The sequence below is a fragment of the Rattus norvegicus genome, chromosome 6 (assembly GCF_036323735.1).
Source record: "Rattus norvegicus strain BN/NHsdMcwi chromosome 6, GRCr8, whole genome shotgun sequence".
In the NCBI taxonomy this organism is placed as follows: domain Eukaryota; kingdom Metazoa; phylum Chordata; class Mammalia; order Rodentia; family Muridae; genus Rattus; species Rattus norvegicus.
In genome coordinates this window covers 16,977,399-16,999,841 of record NC_086024.1, presented here as the reverse complement: position 1 = coordinate 16,999,841, position 22,443 = coordinate 16,977,399, and the positions used below count along the sequence as shown (strand labels likewise).

General features: G+C 42.7%; 1 protein-coding gene across 8 annotated transcripts in view; it reads left to right on the top strand.

Annotated features, from left to right (window-relative positions):
- The window catches only part of Eml4 (EMAP like 4), a 115,312-nt gene that overhangs the window by 87,524 nt on the left and 5,345 nt on the right, over positions 1-22,443 (top strand). For all 8 annotated transcript variants that reach the window (XM_039112153.2, XM_039112152.2, XM_039112151.2 and 5 more), the window contains 9 exons: positions 1,130-1,264; positions 1,382-1,517; positions 5,471-5,622; positions 6,904-7,029; positions 7,112-7,243; positions 7,839-7,906; positions 12,471-12,559; positions 14,225-14,322; positions 21,945-22,032. In XM_039112153.2, coding sequence (XP_038968081.1) covers positions 1,130-1,264; positions 1,382-1,517; positions 5,471-5,622; positions 6,904-7,029; positions 7,112-7,243; positions 7,839-7,906; positions 12,471-12,559; positions 14,225-14,322; positions 21,945-22,032 — 1,024 coding nt within the window. The remainder of the gene's footprint in view (positions 1-1,129; positions 1,265-1,381; positions 1,518-5,470; positions 5,623-6,903; positions 7,030-7,111; positions 7,244-7,838; positions 7,907-12,470; positions 12,560-14,224; positions 14,323-21,944; positions 22,033-22,443) is intronic.

The following is a 22,443-nucleotide window of genomic DNA, read 5'->3' as shown; positions in this document are numbered from 1 at the left end:
ACTCCCACCCAGTGTTGCTGCCCAGTGTGGATGCTGTAGTCATTCAAGACCAAGGCCTCATGCTTGTCTCGTCCCCTCTTTTCTCTTTGCTCAGATCCCCAAACTCTCCTACATGTCCATGGCCAGAGTAGGTCATTGTAAAGCAACCAGAGCTTAAGTTCAGAGTATTGATTTGTTCTATTCGGAGTGGAAAGGAAAGCCCTTGGGTTCTAGGGCTAGGTGCCTGGGCCTTTTCTCCGGTCTTCCTCCTGTGTGTTGTTGAACTTAAGGCATTCTAACTGGACTCTCTTTGCTTAAGTCATAAAGATTTGTGTGCCTGGTAAATAACTTCTCTTTGTGTAAGTTTAAAGGTCAGTATGGAAGTGCTGCTGTGTGGCTAAGCTGGTATAGCCATTTTGGAAAGCTGTTTGCATTGCTTGCCAAGGTTGAACACGTGCCTACTTGCTGACACAGCCTGTTCCTCTCCAGAGAATATAAACCCAACAGAAATCAATTGATCTGCTCTGTTCACTAGAATGCAGATTACAGTGCCGTTTCCAGTAGCTATAAAAAAATGAAACTACCCTAATTCCAGTCAGCAGGAGATTCATTTTCTCCCTCTCCCCTCCCCTTCACCCCTTTTCCAGGGAATATTTTACAGCATTTAGCATGAACATGAATGGATCTCACAAATACAATGTTGAAAATATACTGTACACGCCAAAGGAACGCACTGCTTGCAATTCCATTTAAGTGAAGCGGACAGCTCGCCGCTCTGACCTCCTAAGCAGAGGCATAGGATAGATAGCTAGAAAGGGAGATGGCCTGTTTCTAGCTCTGGTGTTTTGAGCTTTAAGACAACACATTGCTTTTGCATTTTTCAGTGTGTTTTCCCAAATACATAATGCATAATCTGTAATTCTTAATAAATGTCTCACAAATAAATAGCAAAGAATTGATACAATAGCATAAGGATATTAAATTCAAATCTTGATCCTAAAATTCTGTTCTTAAATTTTTCTTAGGAAAATAAGGCTTAGGAGAAAAGGCAAATTTCCTAACTATTATCCCCAACTTTATAAGGAACTCTAATTGGATTTTGGTAATAATAAGAATATTCATTCTTCTAAAACTGTTGCTTTTTTCACAGACAACAAACGAAGTTGTTCTGGCTGTGGAATTCCACCCAACAGATGCAAATACAATAATAACATGTGGTAAATCTCATATTTTTTTCTGGACCTGGAGTGGCAATTCGCTAACAAGAAAACAGGGAATTTTTGGGGTAAGGATCAGAATATAACATCATTGGATGTTTGTGTGGGTATAATAATCTTTTATTGTTGGGTAAGCATAAAATCACCATGCCAAAGAGAAACTGAAAATTCTCATTTTATTGTAGAAATATGAAAAACCAAAATTCGTTCAGTGTTTGGCATTCTTGGGGAATGGAGATGTTCTCACTGGAGACTCAGGAGGAGTCATGCTTATCTGGAGCAAAACTACCATTGAGCCCCCGCCCGGGAAAGGACCTAAAGGTATCGGTATCTTCCTCTCTTCCTGTTCCGCCTGCACAACACTCACATGGTGCTGCTGTCCTGCCCATAAAGACCAGGAGAGACCTTGTGGAGTAACGTGAGCACTCCAGGAAGAGCCTTTCTAAGGACATTGTTCCTTATGCATATGTAATCCACATGTGATCCTATAGACCAGTTCCCTCCAGAAGTTTAATAGAGAGGGCGAGCAGACTTAGAGATACATGCTAATTTAAAGCTATAAAGTTTCACGCTCTTGGGCTGGCACTCAGGTATCCGAGCAGAACTTGTGGTCATGCTTTTAGGAAGGACAGATGGAGAAAGTGAGCGAACCACAGTTCTGTCCCCTCCTTTCCTTTCCTACCTGCGGCTCCACTTCCCAACCCTACTGGCAGGCTTGGTATTCTTCCCACACATTGGTAGGGCACAAACCAGGTACACACGAAGAAGATGGTTTAAAAATGTTTATCACTCCTAAGTCTTTGTCAAGCTCCTTTCTAAAATTGAGCAGTCCAACCATTCGGCCTGCTCACCAAGTCACTAGCATGGGCCTTCGCCTAGGTGGTAAGACAGTGACCTAATGTTAGCATCTCCCAACATTGGAGTTTGAGTAGACAGAGATGCCGTCAGTTGGCAGGCAAGGTTGTTGTAAAAATATAAACAATAGAAAAAGTAGGGTTGTCTTTTATCCCCACTAGGTCACACCGCAGTGTCTCAAGATATCTGCTGGATATCTTGCCAGAAGCCCAGACCTGCTGTCCCACACTCCATTACACTTAAATCTGCACATGAAAGAACACACAACACTATAACCTTTGGCCCAATTGATAAGATATAATTGCCCACCTAAACATACAAGGCCCAATACACATCCATCCCTTAAGAATATTTATAACAACCTGTAAATACACAGAGTGGAATCTTAATGCCACCTACCATGGCTTCTCTCCCTCTCTCTCCTCCTCTTCCTTCAAACTTCTCTCCCGCCCATCCTTCCTTCTCCTCCAAGGACAGGCCTCCTTCTATCCTGTTCCTGCCCCTCACCTGTATTTTACAACTTCAATGGGAAGAAGGTTCTGGTGAAGTCACCTGAGTTCTAAGTATGTGACTGGCACTGGAATTAGCATCAAAATACAGATAAGTCCAGGGCAAAGCACAGCACAAGGTGGACCTGTTTTCTTAGAGGCTGTCTCTAGCGATAAGACGAATGGAAGAACTTGCTATTAAACTTGGGTAGACTTGGCCATATAATTAAACCTAAACCTAAAGTTTTTAAACTCAAAGACAGTAATTTTTCTCAGCAGGTATTTCAAATGTTTAACCTACGTTGAACTGATAGGAATATAGGTTCATAAGAGAAAGATTTTTCAACTGTAATGCTATTTATAATCTGTAAAAGAAACTTGGAATATGCTTAAATAAGAAACAGAATTTTTTTAACTTAGTTACTATTTGGGCTTTGTGACAACATTCCACCTCGAAAGGAAGTGAGTGGACGGAGTCGCTCACATTGCAGAGGTATTTACCCTGATGGAACAGGCCTTTAATTTTGCTTTCTGATTTCTGGGAAGGTCATACATGTTTGGCAAGGTTTTTTTGACATGTTTAGAAATAGGGAGGCTGAATTAAGAACAGAACACTTTGATGTTACTTTGTTCATTCTTCATGGGGAACCATGAAGCTCCACACCTGATTTTTAATGGGTATTTTTGTTAGACAGGGTCATGTTTCAAGACAAGATTTCTCTGTGTAGCCCTGGCTTTCCTGAAACTAGCTCTGCAGACCAGGCTGGTCTTGAGCTCAAGAGGTCTGCGTGCCTCTGCCTCCCCAGTGCTGGGACTAAAAAGGCACGCACCACCACATCTGGCTAGTTTTGTAATTTCAAGTACTTAAGTGTTACCTTGACCACATACAAGGAGGGAAACCTAAGATATGCAGATGCTATCAGTGTTCACTCTCTATTCCTCCCTCTGTCCCTGACTGAAAGGGACTGACTCAGCAGTGCTCAGAAAATTCACATTTTCAGATGTCCTTTCTCTCTTGGGCACCTAGGTGCAGTCAGAGCAAAGATAGGTAAATTGTGTAGACAGACATCCCCTGAGCATTTCGTGTTGCTCAAAAGTTGAATTGTGTCCAGTGGAGGCCATGGATCTGAGCAGTGAGTCCTCACCTTGCTCCCTGCCAACATGCCGTCCATTGTGCCTTTGTACCAAGATTGCACCCTTACTGCTCGAGAGCAGCTCTCAGAGTCCACAGTGGCTAAAAACATTTTAAAGATGACAAAACTTTGTTCATTCTAGCTAATTTTGCAAAGTTAATGACAGCTCCAATAGATAAGTGAGTGAATGACCTCAGTAAGAGCCTCGTTGATGCACAGTTCACATGAGAGGAAGCCTGCAATCAGTCATGTTCACTATAGCCACTGTATGCACTTTGTCAACATCTCCTAGAGAGGAACCTGCACCAATTAGCTTCCCCCATCTCTCTGCTCTCTTTATTCTAAGTAATTTATCAAAATGGAGTAAAATGTATGGCTTTAGATAACTAATTTTTTATTTGGTTGGTTTGTTTTGTTTTCTAACACTTTTCACGATATAGCCCAGGCTGGTCTAGAACTCACTGTGTGGCCCAAACTGGCCTCCTAGGATTATAGTTGTGCACCACCATGCCTGACTCTAACTGGCTTATTTAACTTGGCATGTTTTTGTCCATCCTGTTAGAGCATGTTTGCTTACCTCCCCCCTTGCCGTAATGTTCAGTAGTTCTCTAGGCACATCTTCTACTTGTCCATTCAGCAGTTGGCATACGATTTTAGAAAATGAATTTTTTTAAAGGAATTATTTATTTATTTTATGTATATATGAGTACACTGTCAGTGTCTTCAGACACACCAGAAGAGGGCTGGGAATTGAACTCAGGACCTCTGGTAGAGCAGTCAGTGCTCTTAACTGCTGAGCCATCTCCAGCCCCGAATGGTTTTTAAAACGTTTTTTTTTTTTCCTTTCAGTTTTTCTACAAGAGCAGGCTAAGGCTATTGTATTGACTTTAGCTATGTTTAACAAGACTCTGGCTCCCATTGTGAACCTGGTAACTGATTCTGTGAGGCACTGTGAGTCCTAAAGACTTCTGTCCTCTCGCCTAACTACCCTGGACTGCTAGAGCCCTGCTCTGAGTAAGCATCATGGACTCAGTTGGAAGATGTAATTTCTTTTGTTTCTCAGCAGACTGAAAAGAATAAGTCAATGTTTATTAGTGATTGTCATGCCCTGAGCTAACAAAGGCTTTTGCAAAGCTCCAGGGACACTGAGATGGGAGACTTGAATCCTGGCTACAGCTTTACTGATAAATGGTATTGTGGATATGACGCTCATAATTCTGTTCTTGCTTTGCATCAGACTAGTGACACCGCTCTAATACTGCACAGACCTCACAAGCGGTGACACTGAGTTGATGCTAAGACACAGTTTATGTACCCTGTTGTCTGGACAGTAATCACTGTTTTAGCAGCTTACATTTTTTTTTAATTTCTTTTTTTAAAACATTTATTTATTATTTATTATGTATACATCATACAGCTTTCTGCCTGCATGTATTCCTGCAGGCCAGAAGAGGGCACCAGATCTGATTATAGATGGTTATGAGCCGCCATGTGGTTGCTGAGAATTGAACTCAGGACCTCTGGAAGAGCAGACAAACCTCTGAGCCATCTCTCCAGCCCAGCTTACATTTTTTTTAAGCAAATACTTTCAGAGTATATAAATACTGGCATAAGTGTAAGGATTATATTCAGTCTTCAGTCTGGCCTGCCATGTTGCCGAGACTAGGTTCCTGATTAGGAAGACGTGAACTTTCTGAGTATTCACCGTGTAGTTCTGTAAAGCAGTTTTCCAGAAAGTCACTAAAGTCTAATAAAACATGTTACTACCAGTGTTTCTCTTTTTCTCTTACCATATTAGGTGTATATCAGATCAGCAGACAGATCAAAGCTCATGACGGCAGTGTGTTTACGCTTTGTCAGATGAGAAATGGGATGCTATTAACTGGAGGCGGGAAAGACAGAAAAATAATTTTGTGGGATCATGACCTGAACCTTGAGAGAGAAATTGAGGTAAGGCTGGAAATGGGACCTTAAAACTCTTGAAATAGAAAATTCTACCCATGCCTTTTGTCCCATTTTGAGATAGCTTTTCTGGGAAACTGATCCGTATTCTTACAGTTCATTCCCTGCTCATAGGAAAGCATTTTTATGGCACACAGGACTGTGCTCTAAACAGAACAACGTGGAGTCTGAGGGCTTTATTGTTTATTGTACAGTAATTGTAAGAAATTGAACTCAAGGTCTGACGCAGGCTAGGCAGACACAGAGAAGCAGAGGCATTTTAGAACGAACCCTTCGTGAAGAAGAAATGTACCATTTCAATCATTCTGTGGGATCACTGTTGTTATTCATATAAAGGACACTGAGAAAGAGAGCATGTAAATGAAATGGGTCTCACAAGGAGACTTATGAGTGGCCTCTATAATACTTTACAGTTCAGTCATCCCTTTACATCCTTAAGGGAGCAGTCTCTCCAGTCCCCCTGTAGATGCCAGAATCTGTAGGTACTAAAGTCCCTTACCCAGTGTGGTCAAGTATTTCTATGAACTTAGACTTTAAATTGTGTCTGTCATGCTTACCATACCTGACACAGTGTGACTGCTAAGGAAATGTTTTACTGAAGTCTAGAGGAACTAATTAATGATGGTCAGGGGCAGAGGGGTCTGTACATGAACATTACACACAGAGTGTTTTATTCACCGCATTATTTTCAGTCCATGGATGAGTACTTGGATTTAAAGTCTACAGATTAAAAGGTCGTTTTTTGATTTACCGGAATTTTTATCTTTTGGTCCCTGTAACTTAAATCAAGAATGAATAGGGAATGAATGTATTATCCCCATGTCACAGATAAGTGACTTGTCTTAAGCTAAGTAACTTGCCCAGAACATGAAACAAGACCCAGACCATACTCTTTATGAGCTCAGATAGATCCTCCTTCCTCCCCCACACTTCTATAACTCTCAGAATCATACAGAATATAAATTTAAATTTGACTGAAGTGGGCTGCAAGTTAGATCACCGACAAGCTTGAATAGCACGTGGGAGACCCTTTTCTACAAAGATAATTACGATAAATGTGGCAAAGGATGTTGGTAATAATACAGTATAACCTCCATAATAAAATGTAATTGAACGTTAAATTACAGTCTGATGAGACCACCACATTGTTTCAGGTTTAGTGTCTGTCTCTATTACCCTCTAACTGCAGACACCTGGGAGCATAGCACTGTTCAGGTACTAATTATCGAGTGTCACTGTTTATGGTAACTTCACGTTCATTTGTCCCAGGTTCCTGATCAGTACGGCACGATTCGAGCAGTTGCAGAAGGAAAGGCAGAACAGTTTTTAGTGGGCACATCACGCAACTTTATTCTACGGGGAACATTTAATGATGGCTTCCAAATAGAAGTTCAGGTAAGCCATGGGATGCTAATGATTTCTACATTATTACTCAACAATATGCTTTGGTTCTTACAAGAGGATTTTCCATTTCCAGGGTCATACAGATGAACTCTGGGGCCTTGCAACACATCCTTTCAAAGATTTGCTTTTGACGTGTGCTCAGGACAGGCAGGTGTGCATGTGGAACTCAGTGGAGCACAGGCTGGAGTGGACCAGGCTTGTGGACGTGAGTGCAGAGCTTCCCCACATGGATTCCCACTGGCACTTGAGGAAGCATTGGTCTAACGTATGCTTGTGCTTTGATGAAAGGGCTGAGAGTGAGAGGGAAATGTCTGGGCTCCATTCCGATTTAAATCCACATTAAGAAGCAAGATAGTCAGATACTTTCCTCTCAGTTTCAGTGGTAAACTTATATAAAGATTTTGTATATGTGTAGAATCTTAATCATGAAATATTTGGACCTCTATGATGTTACAGTTGGATTCAGTAAATGCTGTAACAGACTCTACTATCTTCCTTGTGGGTAACTTTGTATTTTTTCATTGTTGTATATGGATACTACCTTTTCTACCCCAAAAGAAATGTAGGCATTCTCTGTGAATTTTGTACTGTGTTTGGTGTTTCCTGTATCGTTCCACTTCTGGCCACAAGCCGATTACTTGTTTCCCCTCACCAGTCAGTTCTTCTGCCAGTTCTGTCCACATAGCATTTCTCATTGGTTTACATTACAAGTTATTTTGAAAGATTTTTTTTTCTCTAACATTTCCCTTAACCTAGGAGCCTTTATTGTATGCCCCAATGGCTGTCCTTTTCTCTTCTAGGAACCAGGACACTGTGCAGACTTTCATCCAAGCGGTACAGTGGTGGCCATCGGAACACACTCAGGCAGGTAGGGTCTGTAAGTGAGCCCTGGCATCTGAAATGGTAGAATGTTTGCATTGTTGGGAAAGTCGTATCATCTGTAGCACACTAGTGTGTACTTGGCCCATCACCCTTTCTTGAGCTCTAAATGAAGCATAAGGCTCAAGGGGTTCAGAAATCATGAAGACATACTGTTGGAATAAAGGTGTCAAATAGATACTCACACAGAGCCCTGTTTGGTTTTCTTGTTTTGCTTTTTTTTTCCTTTTCTTTTTTTCAGAGCTGGGGACCGAACCCAGGGCCTTGCGCTTCCTAGGCAAGCGCTCTACCACTGAGCTAAATCCCCAACCCAGTTTTCTTGTTTTTGATTGCTCTGATGGTTGAGCTAGGAGAATGCTCAGCAAGTAAGATGCTTGCCAACCCTGATAGTTCAGTCATTGGAATCAGAAGAACCAGCTCCTAAAAGTTGTTCTCAAGACCTCTGCATGCAGCCAAGACACATGTACCCACACACACACACATACACACATTAAATAAATATAAAAAAAAGTGAAAATGATGTGGTCGAAAATCACTGAAACTACTTTTTAACATCTGTGTAGCTAGGAGGTCCCTCAGTCTTAGTGATGTATGTAAAGGTAAGGCAGTTACTACCTCTTGAGTTGTGACTAGAAAACATGTAAGTAAGAGAAAGACCACAGTCCCCACAGCAGTGCTGTGCTGGCAGGCAGCCCATGCTCACCCTCATAGACTCAGTCTCCTGTTGGCAGACATGGCGTTGTCCAGTACGCTGGGTTACATAGAACTATGCTGGGCTCCATGCCTGCCTCCATGCCCCAGACTCAGAATCATAGTCCACTTGTTTTATTTTTCCTTTGGTCTGTAAACACCTAACTTTACAGTGTGAATTGAAAAGCTACTACTGTAGCCATTCAGATTACTCACTTCACTTCTGAGTCACATTTAGGGCTAGGAAATAGTAAATGCTGTAAGCCATGGCCAGAAGAGTGCTTGGAGAACTGTCCTGCGACGTGTCTGTGCCTGTGGATGGATTCCACATCATGTTGCTGAGCAGTGAGGACAGTGATGATTACCACAGTGTCCACTGTGCATTAGTGTGGCACTAAGGAAGCATACAGAATGCTTTGCTCGGAGGAATCTGACCGACAGTCAGCCTGAGGTTGAGTCTTCTGCTTCTCTCTCTGGTGTCTTCCTTCTCTCTGTAGCTTTTGGGCCTGGCCTATATACCCAGAATTGGTACTGAGAACCAAACTTGGGTCTTCTAGAAAAGTAACATATTCTTCACCGTGTAACCGTCTAGCTCCAACAGTCCTGTTTTTGTATCTAGAGGTTCATTTTAAAAAGCAAAACCTATAAATGGTTTGCCCAAAAGATACTATCATCAATGTATATTTTTTTAAAGGAAAAGAGATGCATTTATTGAGGGACTTAAGGTTAACTCTAGATCTAAAGTGTGTGTGGTCACTAAAGAAACTTAAAGTCATACAGCAGGCATGATGGCACGTGGCTGTGATCCTAGCATTTGTGGGGTGAAGATAGCAGGATCAGGACTTCAAGGTCAGCCTTGGTTCTAGAACAGCAAGTTCAAAGCTATCCTGGGCTACATGAGATGTGGTCACCCTCACCCCTACTACCTCCACACACAAAAGTGGTCATCATAAAGGATGGTATATCTTTGTTACTTGGTATTAGGCTCACAAGTCAGCTTAATCTGTAACAGAAGAGTCCCCATCCCTGGTGCCTATTAACATCCAAAGTCCATTGGATCCTTTAAGCCACATAGAGCCTCACAGTACTAGCACATTACTCCCAGATAGAAGCTTTGTTCTGCTATATACACTCCAGAGTAGGATGTGGTAATACAATGCAAAACACAAGTTTTGTTTGGAGAAATTTCCTTGGCTAGAACTTTGAGTAAGAACCGAGGTCCTGGCTACCGTGGCAACTTCTGAAAGAATACTGTCATTCAGTGACAAGGGAGGGAGCTCCTAGTGTGGCTGCACCATACACTTAACAACCTCATTGGCTTCCTATTAAAAATCATTTGCCAGGCTGGAGAGGGGATCCAGAGGATAGTGTTCTCAATGTGTATGGCCGTGACTAGGGTGGCCTGTAAAGCACTCGGGGTAGAAGCAGGCTGGCTAGCAAGAATCCTGCTTCTCCTGGGTCCAGAGAGAGACAGAGACAGAGACAGAGACAGGCAGGCAGACAGAGAGACAGAGGAGAAAGAGACCCTGTCTCAGTGACACAGTGCATCAGACACAGCTTCCACACCCAGACAAACTAGAAACACTAAAATAAAAAGTAAAAATACGGGGTTGGGGATTTAGCTCAGTGGTAGAGCGCTTGCCTAGGAAGCGCAAGGCCCTCGGTTCGGTCCCCAGCTCCGAAAAAAAGAACCAAAAAAAGTAAAAATACTGCTGAGGACTAGCCTCAGTTGTTATTTTGGGTTCTTGAGAATGGGAAGATTGGATCAGCACAAAATCAGAATCTCTGGTAACAGTGCAGGTGCAAACTGACATGTGACTCATTGCTATTCAGAAGCTGTGCTGGGAGGTTTTTCTTCTCCCTCCCCCACTCCCTCTCTTTATCTCTTTCTCTCTCTCCAGTTTCTTAGAAAGTTGCTAAATAAATCAGTGTAATGTTAGTATTGTCTTAAATTTGCAAAATCTCTTTATTAATCTCATCCAAATATGTTTCTCCAACACTTTTCAAACTCTTTTCCTTTCCTCTTGCAGCTGTCCCAGGGCTCCTTCACAAACCTGTATTCTTTCTCTTAGAACTTGTACCCTAGTCTCCTTCGGCAGGCAATGCCAGGGGGTCAAATCAGTATGTTCCAATCTTCCCGTGGAGGTTCAGTTCACCAATCCAGTGGCCCCCTTACAGGATCCAGAGTCTTTTTTTTTTTTTGGTTCTTTTTTTCGGAGCTGGGGACCGAACCCAGGGCCTTGCGCTTCCTAGGTAAGCGCACTACCACTGAGCTAAATCCCCAGCCCCCAGAGTCTTTTATCCATCCTTTTACTATATATGTATCTTCCAATTTCCCCAGTAATATTCCTGGATCAAGTTTCTACTACTAGAGATCTCCCCTCATGGGGGCCCTCACCATTGCTCACTAATGCAGTAGGCCTAGCTGTCTCTCCCTCTGTCTTGTCCCTTGTATCTTCCATGGACATCCCTGTCCTTAGTGATACAGGCTCAATGTTCCTTTTCCTTAGGGTCTTCCATGCTTCTGACTAGGAAAGCTTCAGGTTTCTCAAAAATCATTTCCTGGTTCAGATATATGAACCAGTTCCTGGTAGAACTTAATCATCACAAGTTGACTAAAATTTCCCAGGGAATGATTAAGGCAGCCAGCCTCCACATCCAGAGCCCCTTGTCCTGATACGCCTGGGTAGGCTGCGTGAATAGCCAGGGCCAGAGCAGTTTGTTCCATAGACATCAGGTCCATTTCCTTCTCTAGTGTTGCCCTCAGTCCCTTACTTGGAAAGTTTTACCAAATATATTTGAGGACAAATGTGGTATAGACAGGGGCGAAGCTGACACGCATACAAGAAAGACCGACGCCATCTCTACAGGGAAGCCAGAGATGCATCGTTCAGGTGGCTGAAACTGTCACACAGTTGCATTCACAGCCATGTCGCACCTGACAAATCCATTCGAAAAATAGAAGAATTGATCCGTTATGCACTTAAAGAAACAGAAAAACATAAGAGTTTATCTCTCATTCTTAAGTAGCTGCTATCTATAACCAGTGTGCCAGTGTGGATTTCCACACCTGAGAGCGGTCAGGGCTTCATTGTTTGCTGAGGTTGCTTCCCCAGAGATAAAAGTTGCATGTAGCCCAAAAAAAAGTCGTATGCAGGTCTCCTAGGAAATTAAAGTGACTTGGAAGCAGTCTTAATACTCTAGGGGTTTGCCAATTATTTAATTAATAATTTGGATTATATACGAATATAACAAAGTTTTTTTTTTCTTTTTTCTTTTTTTTTTTTTCCGGAGCTGGGGACCGAACCCAGGGCCTTGCGCTTCCTAGGTAAGCGCTCTACCACTGAGCTAAATCCCCAACCCCACAAAGTTTTGATAGTTGTATTAAAATTTGCACCCTTGGCACTAGGTAGCTGGCTCAGCAGTTGGCACTGGCTGCTCTTCCATGAGTCCCGAATCCCTGCAGCCCCGCGGGGGCTCACACCGTCTGCAGTGGGGTCCATGCCCTCTGCTGGTGTCTGAGGACAGCAGCAGTGCACTCACACATAAAAGAATAAAGTTTAGGGGTTGGGGATTTAGCTCAGTGGTGGAACGCTTGCCTAGGAAGCGCAAGGCCCTGGGTTCGATCCCCAGCTCCGAAAAAAAAGAACCAAAAAAAAAAAAAAAAGAATAAAGTTTAAAAAGAGAGAGGTGAAAACAACCAGGCCCATGTCTGTCTAGCAGAATTTTTTTTTTTATAAATTTATCATTAATTAGAAGAAGTAGTTTTTAAATTAAAAATGTAGAAAAAGTCACCTACTGCTTCCTGTAAATGTAAATATCTGAAGACGGTTCGTTTTGTTTTTCTTTTCTCTTCTAAACAGGTGGTTTGTTCTGGATGCAGAAACAAGAGATCTGGTATCAATCCACACAGATGGGAATGAGCAGCTCTCGGTGATGCGCTACTCAGTGGGTGAGCAGACTTCCTGTTTCATAGGCACAGCACCCACTGAAGTCTCGTGTGTGCTTATTGACTCCTCTGTGTTCAAAAGTTGTCAAGTGTGGAGTATCCCCTGAATGTCAGGTTGAATTTCACTGCTGGAAGTATAAGATCTGCAAAAATTAAGCTGCTTTGAGTGAGTGGAAATTTAGAATGAACTATGACAGCTGCAGTTGCAGTTAAAAACAGTAAAAAACAATCAAATCACAGTAGATATAGGAGAATTTTTATATATCAAGCGGAATGTTCCATCTAATTAGCAACCTTTTCTTTATAAAGCAATGGAAAACGCAATTCTGTGGTAGAACACTTGCCTACCACAGTCTCCTTCAGGTTGGTCCTTAACATTGCCCAAACATTTAAAAGGTACAGCCAGAATACACAGTCGGATCCAAACTCACAGTCCTTCCTACTCTAGTTAGCATTGTTTGAGTTACACAATCATAATTGTTAGTTATTAAATAAAATACTTAGTAATTCATTGTAAGAATTTTATATAACTTCATTCAACACTGAGTAATTATTTATATATCTTATTCAAAGTGTTCAATTTCCATAATATTCCAGTTATTTTTGTTATTACGTATACGGTTTCATTTATACCATTCTTTTCGAATTAGTTCGGCTTTTTTGAGGCATAGTCTTTCCCAAACTGGCCTGAAGTTTATAATTCTTCCTTACCTTGGAAGAACTGGGATTACAGACATGCAGGACCACACCTGGACTTTGCTGTATTTGAGCATTTGGTGTAGGTTGGTTTGTCTGAAATGCTGCGGCTAAAACCAGGCCTCTGCGCTTGGCAGGCAAACACTTCATCCCCGAGCTACAACTTCGACTCTGAAGTGTGCTCTAATAGCTGTCGAATTAATATGACAAATGAAAACTTGACTGCCTCCTCATTATTTTAAAAGAGAGAAGCACAGAATATTGTCTTAAATAAGAGAGGAAAATGTGTGTGCACCAAGGAGCAAAAGTTAGAGTCAATTTAATTTGTGTTTTTTAAACATGTATTGTATGTGCACTGTGTCAGAGGACGTTTGTTAGGTGGTCCTACCCTTCTACCACATGGTCCCTGGGATGGAATGCTAGCCATCAGGTTTGACAGCCAGTATGTACCGTTCCCTTCTGACCCACCTTGCCTGCCCCAGAAGAGTCTTTTTAAAACAGCCATGTTTTCTGTTTTGTTTGATTTAATTTGTTGTTAATTCTGGCATAACAACTCCTACAAAATGTAGCATTTAAAAGACTCTAGACTTTGACCAGTTGTTATGTGCTTAGCATAGTTGTAGGCACAATCAGAGACACCGTAGAACTGGATGTGTTCCTTGTGGAGGAAACCTACTGTAAGTGGTGAGATCAGATGTGCTCGCCCAAGTGTGGAGCCGCACCTGCTTAGCTTACTACATAAGCGTTGTACACTTCCACCAATAAATGGAGGGAAATTTCTCCAAAACCAGCCTTTAGTGCTATGTCGGACTTGGTTACTGTTTGATTTTAGGAGCTGGTAAGTGATCAGCTTTGCTCATAAAATGCCAAATAATAGTTAAATTGATGAGATTTAACATTTTTGATATATCGTTTAATATAGGACCAATAAGGTAGCAATACATACAGACACCTTTTCCTGTTTAATTCTAGATGGTACTCTTCTGGCTGTGGGATCTCATGACAACTTTATTTACCTCTATGCAGTCTCAGAAAATGGAAGAAAATACAGCAGATATGGAAAGTGCACTGTAAGTAGCAAAGTAGAATGACCTAAGTCAGTTACACAGTGATGGAGAGATTAGCTTGTTATGAGGAGAAGTAAATGTTCTCATTGATGTAGCTGTTGCTTTCTCTTGCTGGCTGCTTTAAACTCTAGTTCTGTGAAAACTGAGTGCCTGTGCTTGCCTCAGTCCCCAGTATATCATAAACTAGGTATGGCGGCACATAGCGATGAGCCCAAGTCTTGGCATACAGGGGCAGAAGAGTCAGTATTCAAGGTCCTCCCCAACTACACAATAAACTTGAGACCACCTAGGCTACCTGAGACGCTGTCTCAGTAAAGAGGAGTGGGAGACTGGACAATGGCTCAGTTGTAAGGAGTACTGCTCCTGGCTGTTGCTGCCAATCTGACGTTAAGCTGGTTTCACCACCTATAACTCCAGGTTCAGAGAACCCAATATTTCTGACCTCTCTGGGCATACACATAATTAAATAAATCTTTTTAAAAAATAAAACTGTGGTTAGCTAACTGTAGAACCTAGTTGCCTGTATGTTCTGGAAAGGTATCTCTCCTCACATTTGAGTTCAGCATCTGTCTCCCTCTAACTAGCATCAAGTTATTGGCTGACACAGGTCTCTGTGCAGCCCTGGCTGTCCTTGGGCTTACTATGTAGACCAGGCTGCATTTAGGACAGCAGCAGAAATGTTTTTCCATCTTCTGAAGGTCATGGGTCATCTTGACAGGATGAAAATTAAAGTCTGTATGGTAGGAACTCTGCTCAAACTCAAGAAATGACCTAGGCACCAAGACTGTCTGGAAGACGTGTTCCTGTGTCCTCAAGATGTACATTGCCAGGCACGGTAGCCCAGCACTCAGACAGAGGTGCAAGGATCAATGTAAGCTCCAGGCCAGCTGGGGCACTCAACAGACAAGAGCCAAAAAGAAAAAGACAAAACAAAGCAAACCACACTAAGAAGCGTAGCTGAAAGTGCGGTGTGGCTTTGTGGTAGATGACTTGCCAGCTTGTCTGACCCTAAATTCAATCCCCATGGGATAGGAAGCATGGGTAATGGAGCCTTGATGGGTACGAACACAGACTATATCAGACTCCTGACCTGAGCTTGTTCACTTGTACATGAGTGTGGTCATGAACAGATTGCTCTGACCTTCTGCTTCAGTCTCTCTGCAGTGAAGGAAGGGTAATAGTAGTTTGTACTTCACAGGATTAAAAGAAGCTAATGCAGGGCTGAGGACATGGCTCAGTAAGTAAGAGTGTTTACTGTGCAAGCATGGAGACTGAGTTTGAATTAGCAGCACCCCCATGACAAGCTGGGTATGGACATGCATGCCTGTAGCCCAGCGCTGTGGAGTAACTAGAGGATCACCTGGCCCACTGGCTTATAGCCCACTCCCAGCTCACATGATAGACAGAGCCTGCCTCAAGGCACAGGGCAGACACTAGCTGTCCTCCTCGGGCCTCCATATATTTATTGTAAGAGATCCTGAGGCCAAGATTGAAGTAAAAACACTGGTTCATTTGTTTCTTACACTCATAGCAGAGGTAGTTTTATACAGTGTGTTTAGTACAGCTGTCTTTTGACCCATCTATCACACAAGATTATAAAGTTTTAGATTTTCAAGCATTTTGGATATCCACATGAAGAATTTTCAGTTTGGCTAAAACTGGCAGCACAGACCTGTGCTCTTAGTATTCTGGGGACAGAGGCAGAACCATTGGTCATGAGTTTGAGGCCAGGCAGGTCTACATAATGTAAGACTATATCAGAAAAGAAAACAAGAATGTTGAACTTCTTTAGTGTTTGAGAAGAGGGATTTGTTTATTGCTACTCTGTATGTTTTGTACCATCCTCTAAAACCAATCCATTTATAAACTTCAACTCAGTACAACAATCTGAGTTACTTGTAGAACTTAACAAAAATATTTTGTTTCTTTTGAAAACAAATTACAAATCATTATTTACATCTTTTAATTAATTTATCAACTTAATGTCTGTAGTATATAAGAAAAGATTAAAAAAAGAAAAGCTCTTCCACTGAGGGCATTGACGACAGCTCAACTGGAAAGGTGCTTGCCTTACAATCTTGAGGACCCCAGGTGGAGCCCAGAACCTTTGTTTAAAAAGAAAAGCCTTGGCGTGGTGGTGCTGAACTGTATGTAACCCCCACACGGGGAAGTAGGAACTGGCAGAGCGCTGGAATTCACTGCCAACCAGCCAAGCCTATTTAATGAGTTCCAGATTATCGAAGAAATGTGAGGTTGTCATCTGGCCTTCGTGCACACATATGTGCACACACATGGAACATATGCATGCACACGTACAAATAAAAAGAATATTTCACCATAAGGATGTTTTTTAGTTTACCCTAGTAGGCTGTTGTAGGTTGTTCATTATGATATGCAGCATTGGTGTGTGAGAGTGCCTTTGCCATCGTGGGCACTGGAGGTTAGAGGACACCTGTGCATGGCTCCCAGTGCTGGAGCACAGGCTGCATGGCAAGCAGCTTGCTAACCACTGAACCATCCCTGCCTGACTTTAAACCATGCTCCAACTTGTGCACTCTGACAGGCCTAATAAGCAGGGCCTCAGCCTCCTGCATACTGGGATTGTGGGTGTGCACCGCCTCACAGAGATGAAACGGGAATCTGGCTTTCTAGTTGGCTGCAGTGTGGGGAACTTGCTTATTAACTCAGTCCTCCTTTTGCAGTTGTCTTGGTATCATGACAGATCTAGAACTTAGTTTCCTTCCTTTGTCATCAAGAACAGACTGTGCGGTGCTTAGAATCCTCAGAGTCGTCACTGTGTGTTTATTATACCATGTGTTGTATTTCCATGCAACTTGCCCAGCAGAGAAGCAGTGGCGTCTAACAGCTGATGGTCAGAGGACCTTGGAAATGTTGGAAGTGACAGTTGATGAATTGCATGAGACACTCTGAGGACCTGTGTGTGTAGTGCTGTTAGGGCTGTGACAGAGGCACAGCTCTAGCTTAGCTGTCTGCACACTGCACTCTGTCCCTGCTCTTTCCAGCCCCACCTCCTGCTCAGACTCTATCTATTGCTGCTTTTATCTGTTGTCCGCTATTAGCAAGGACAAACTCAACATGGCTGGTTGTGCCACCTACTAACTTGTGACTTCACACAAATTGATTAACTTCTGAATCTTACTTCATAGAATTGGATTTTAATAGTTCCTACTTCACAGAACTGCTAGAACTGAGGTCTTTCGTAAAATGTTACACAACCAGAGCTCAGATTTCAAATGCAGATGCTGCCCCCTACATCCAGTCATTTTCCTGATTATCTGCAAGGGGTTCAGGAAGAAACCACTCCATGCTATGGACAAGGATTCTTGTGTAATTTTGGGAACCCAGTTACCACAATACAAGCATTAGACCAAATCCAGAATAGACTCATCTAATAGAGGTCATCAGAGACTGGAAATAAGAGCTCAGTGGCACAGTGTTTGCCTAGTCTAGAGCAGGCCCTGGTTTGATCCAGACTATTTTCACATGAAAATAGTCTCCTTCCGCCACATATCCAAAGTGTGCTGCTTCAGTGCCCAGCGTCATTTTATGTGGCCAAAGGAACTCCAGCATTACCTCATACTTCTAAGCAGAAAGGGGAAGAGAAGAAACATGAAGTCAGTCTTCCTGTCCCCCACAGCTGAGTAGTAATTTAGGGGCAGGGGGAATGTTTTATCTAGATGCCTGACCAAGTGCTACAGAATAGGATGCTGCCAGTTTACTTTAGTTTGCTAGATTTGATTAGACTAGCAGAACAACTGCATCCTTTTTGGGTTGGTTGGTTGGTTGGTTGGTTGGTTGGTTGGTTGGTTGGTTGGTTGGGGTTTTTTAAAGACATACTTTATATATGTGAGTATACTGTAGCTGTCTTCAGACACACCAGAATAAGGCATCAGATCCCATTACAGATGGTTTTAAGCCACCGTGTGGTTCCTGGGATTCGAACTCAGGACCTCTGGAAGAGCAGTCACTGCTCTTAACTACTGAGCCATCTCTCCAGCCTGGTTTTTGGTTTTTCAAGACAGAGTTTCTCTGTATACTCCTGTCTGTCCTGGAACTCACCATGTAGACAGGCTGGCCTTGAACTCAGAGATCTGCCTGCCTCTGCCTCCCAAGTGCTGAGATTAAGTGTGTGTGCCTCCATCACCTGGCTTCTTTTGAAGGAATGAGAGGGAACTGTTTCTTAAACAGAGTAGGAGGGGACAGCAACACTGTCTGTGAGGATGGCCATGATAGCACCTGACTGTCATCCAGCTACTTTAGAGACTGAAGCAGGAGGAGGCTTAGTTGAAGCCCAGCCCAAGTAACTAGTGAGCATATCTCACAAAGTAAAGTTTGGGAGACTCTGTCTTTAGTCCCTGGTACTGGAGCAAAACCTTGTGTGGAGAGTAAACAGAACAAGCCCAGGAAGCCAAGCGAAATCCCAGGAAGACAGACTGAGCCCAAGTGGACATGGTCTTTGTCTAGACAGAAGCATGCAGGACGGACGGAGCCTGGTCCTTGCAAACTCTTCTCTAAATTCAAGTTAGCTGTAAACGTTCGTATTTATGGGCTTGAGAGAAGGTCTAATGTTCGTTTGAAACTGCCATGTGCTGCAGAATTATTGTACTTGTTTGGGAATAGACAAACTAGGATCTAGAAACAGAACTACATCTTACTCTAAGTGCATTAAATGTTAAGAGGGACTTTTCAAATACTAAAAAAAGAATTGACCGTTCTTGGCCCTTGCTAATCCAGTATGGCATTTACTGGCCAAAACTTTCTGTTCATAACGTTAAATGCAGGTCATGTCCTGGGAATACTAGCTACAAGTTGGCTACATAGAAACTGCAGGTGAGCATGGACCACCGAGATAAAGAACATTTTCATTACTATAGAAAGTTCTGTAGGATGACTTTGCTAGAGATGGCTACTCAATTAGGAGTCAGAATTCTATGCAATGCACCACTTGAATGTTCATGGCTGTTCTCCAGGTGCTGTGTTCTTCATATGCACTTGTGGTTAGCATGGTGTTGTACCATCTGGTTACCAAATGGCAGTGGTGGCAGTGCTAGCTTTGAATCCTGTTAAAAATGTCAGGGTGATAAAGCGACTCTGTGCTTGTCCCTTGAGGTGAAGTCTGGCACTGTTTCCCACTCTGCCTGTGCACAGGTTGACTACCTTACACGAAGTGCTTTGTCTCAGAAGGTATTTAGATTTGGGGATATCTGCATACATATATTTGGGGATATCTGGATCACCCAGTTGAACATTGAATCCAAAATATAAAATGCTCTAAAATCCAAGGACTTTGAATTTTTCAGCATCCAGGTTCGAGGCTTAGAGTGAGGAAGTTCAGCCTATTTATCCATGAGCCTATAAGTCAGGAGAGGACACTGGTCACGCCTGGATGTACGAGACATTACGGACTCTCCCTTCCCAATAACTGCACTCCATCTCTGTGCTTATTGTTGACAGTGCTAGGAGGGAGAGGGGGAGACAATCATTCTGTTTTCCAACATGAGTCAACCCTTGCCCCAAATAAATCTTTGAGAGCAGTTTGCATCAATTGGCCTGTACACTGTGCCCACTGTTACAGGAGTTACAGGTTCTGTAGAAACAGTGCTTTTCATGTTTTGTTTTGTTTTTTTGTTTTCCTTTTATTGGATTTTTTAATTTACATTTCAAATTTTATCCCCTTTTCCAGTTTCCCCTCCAGAAACATGCTATCCCATCCCTCCTTCCCCTGCTTCTATGAGGGTACTCCCCTACCCACTCAATCACTCCCTCCCACCTCCCTGCCCTGGCATTCCCCTACACTGGGACATCAAGCCTTCACAGAATGCCTCTCTTCCCATTGATACCCAACAAGACCCATCCTCTGCTACATATGCAGCTGGAGCCATGGATCACTCCATGTGTACTCTTGGATGCTGGTTTATTAGTCTCTGGGAGGGTCTGGTTGGTTGATATTGTTGTTCTTCATATGGGGTTGCAAACGTCTTCAGCTCCTTCAGTCCTTTCTCTAACTCCTCAATTGGGGACCCCGTTCTCAGTTCAGTGGTTGGCTGTGAGCATCCTCCTCTGTATTTGTCAGATGCTGGCAGAACCTCTCAGGAGACAGCTACATCAGGCTCCTGTCAGCATGCACCTCTAGGCATCCCCAATATTTTCTGGGTTTGGTGGCTGTATATGGAATGGATCCCCAGGTGGGGCAGGCTCTGAATGTTCTTCTAAGTAGGACATCAGAGGCCTTTCACTGAGGTGCAGACAGCATGCAGAGAACATCTGTGTCAGGATAAACTTAGAGGGGTGTGCATTGTCTGTCTGCTTGATCCCTCCCCACACAGCAGAGCTAGACCTTAGACTTGTCTATAAGTGATGTGTTAGCATGTCCTCATGCTCACTCACAAATACATTCTGGCTCTAAACACTGACCTCTCATTGCTAACATTCTCAACTGCATGTGAGAATATCCTTTTTTCCAACATACCTGCAGTCTCTATTATTCAGAAAGGTTCATAATCCCCAAATTTCCACTGTTCAGTTCACTTGGACATAGGCATCTGTATTTGCAGTGCTCTGAAGAAATCGGTAGGTCCGGAGGGCATTTAGAACACATTTAGTCAGGCTTCGGAGGAGAGTGGAGTAATGAAGAAGCTTGTGGATCATTCACTATGTGTGTGATACACATAGTGTACCTGTACCTGACACATACTGAATTTATTATGCTAAAACACTGAAGAGGGAAGCTTGTAATTCTGAAAGTACAAAATCTGGCTAGATGGAACAAGTGAGCTTGTGTCTGTCAGCTTTCACAAACCGTAAGATCTCTATGAATTACCTGGTCTACTGGGATTCATCAAATGCTTACATGTTACGGTAACAGTTAAGTATTTAGTAGTTTTTGTTGTTTTAATTTCCAATATTAATAAAAAGCCAAGCAGCAAAATATTAACGTTTTCCTACTTAAGGAAAGTTTTGAAGAGTCAGATGATTAACTTGGGTCCAGCTATTCTGCAGGAATGCAGGGTTAGGTCACTTGTCCCTATCCAGAACATTCTTTGGAGACAGGAACTTTCCTAAGAGAGTTTCATTCTGACTATTCATAGGGAGCACATACAGCCCAGGGAAACGTCTGTACATAACCTGTGGCAGGCATCATTTCAAGACCCGCTTCACTCTAAATAGGGACATAGGATGAGTGAGTTAATGGCAGATCTGGGAGTGTACAACATTGTCTGAGATAGAAGCTTAAGTCTTTCTTGGGATTCCCAGCAGAGGTGGTACGTACTTGTTTCTGGTGTGTAGGTGGAGATGCTAGCAGGTTTCACTCATGTTCCAAGAGCTTAGTAGTATTCCTGTTGTGTGCAGCCCTTTGAGCACCACAGTCCTACCAGACTCTTCTTGACACTGGTTCTCTTCATATACCTGTGTCTACTGCATCCTCAACTTCCAACAGGACAAGGTAAAAAGAGCTGAAGAACAAGCTATGGGCCCTTTGGTCCCTTGGGCTATGATATACATCCTGTAGGGTTCCCAGCACATGAATCAGTACTAAGCAGTGTTATTAAAGTATGAAGTTGTCATGCAAAACTCTAAATGCTTTCTTTATTAATCTTTTTTAGGGACATTCTAGCTACATCACACACCTTGACTGGTCTCCAGACAATAAGCATATAATGTCTAACTCGGGTGACTACGAGATACTGTACTGTGAGTATGAACAGTCATATATGGACTCAGATGTGTTTGTCAGGCACTGCTACACAGGCTACATGCAATGCAAACTCTGAGGCGTGCATGCTGGTGACTAACTCACATCATCGGTTACTCAGGGCTAAGAAATGAGTCTCACATGCAAGCCTCTTCTCCAAGAGAGCAATGTATTAATGTAATAGTGTAGAACTGAGCAGATGTTGCACTGGGAGATCTCTCTGTGAACTCGATGCAGCTCCACAAGGGGGGACAGGTTTTCCTGGGGGCAGGGAAAATGTTATGGGTGAGCCTTTATGCTTCCATAGAAAAGGTTAAAACTTCTTTGGGAAACACTTTGTAATTCTGTACGGCCCTGCTAAACCTATTCTTTTCAAATGGATCTCAAACGTCTTTCAGTGTATGGATTAT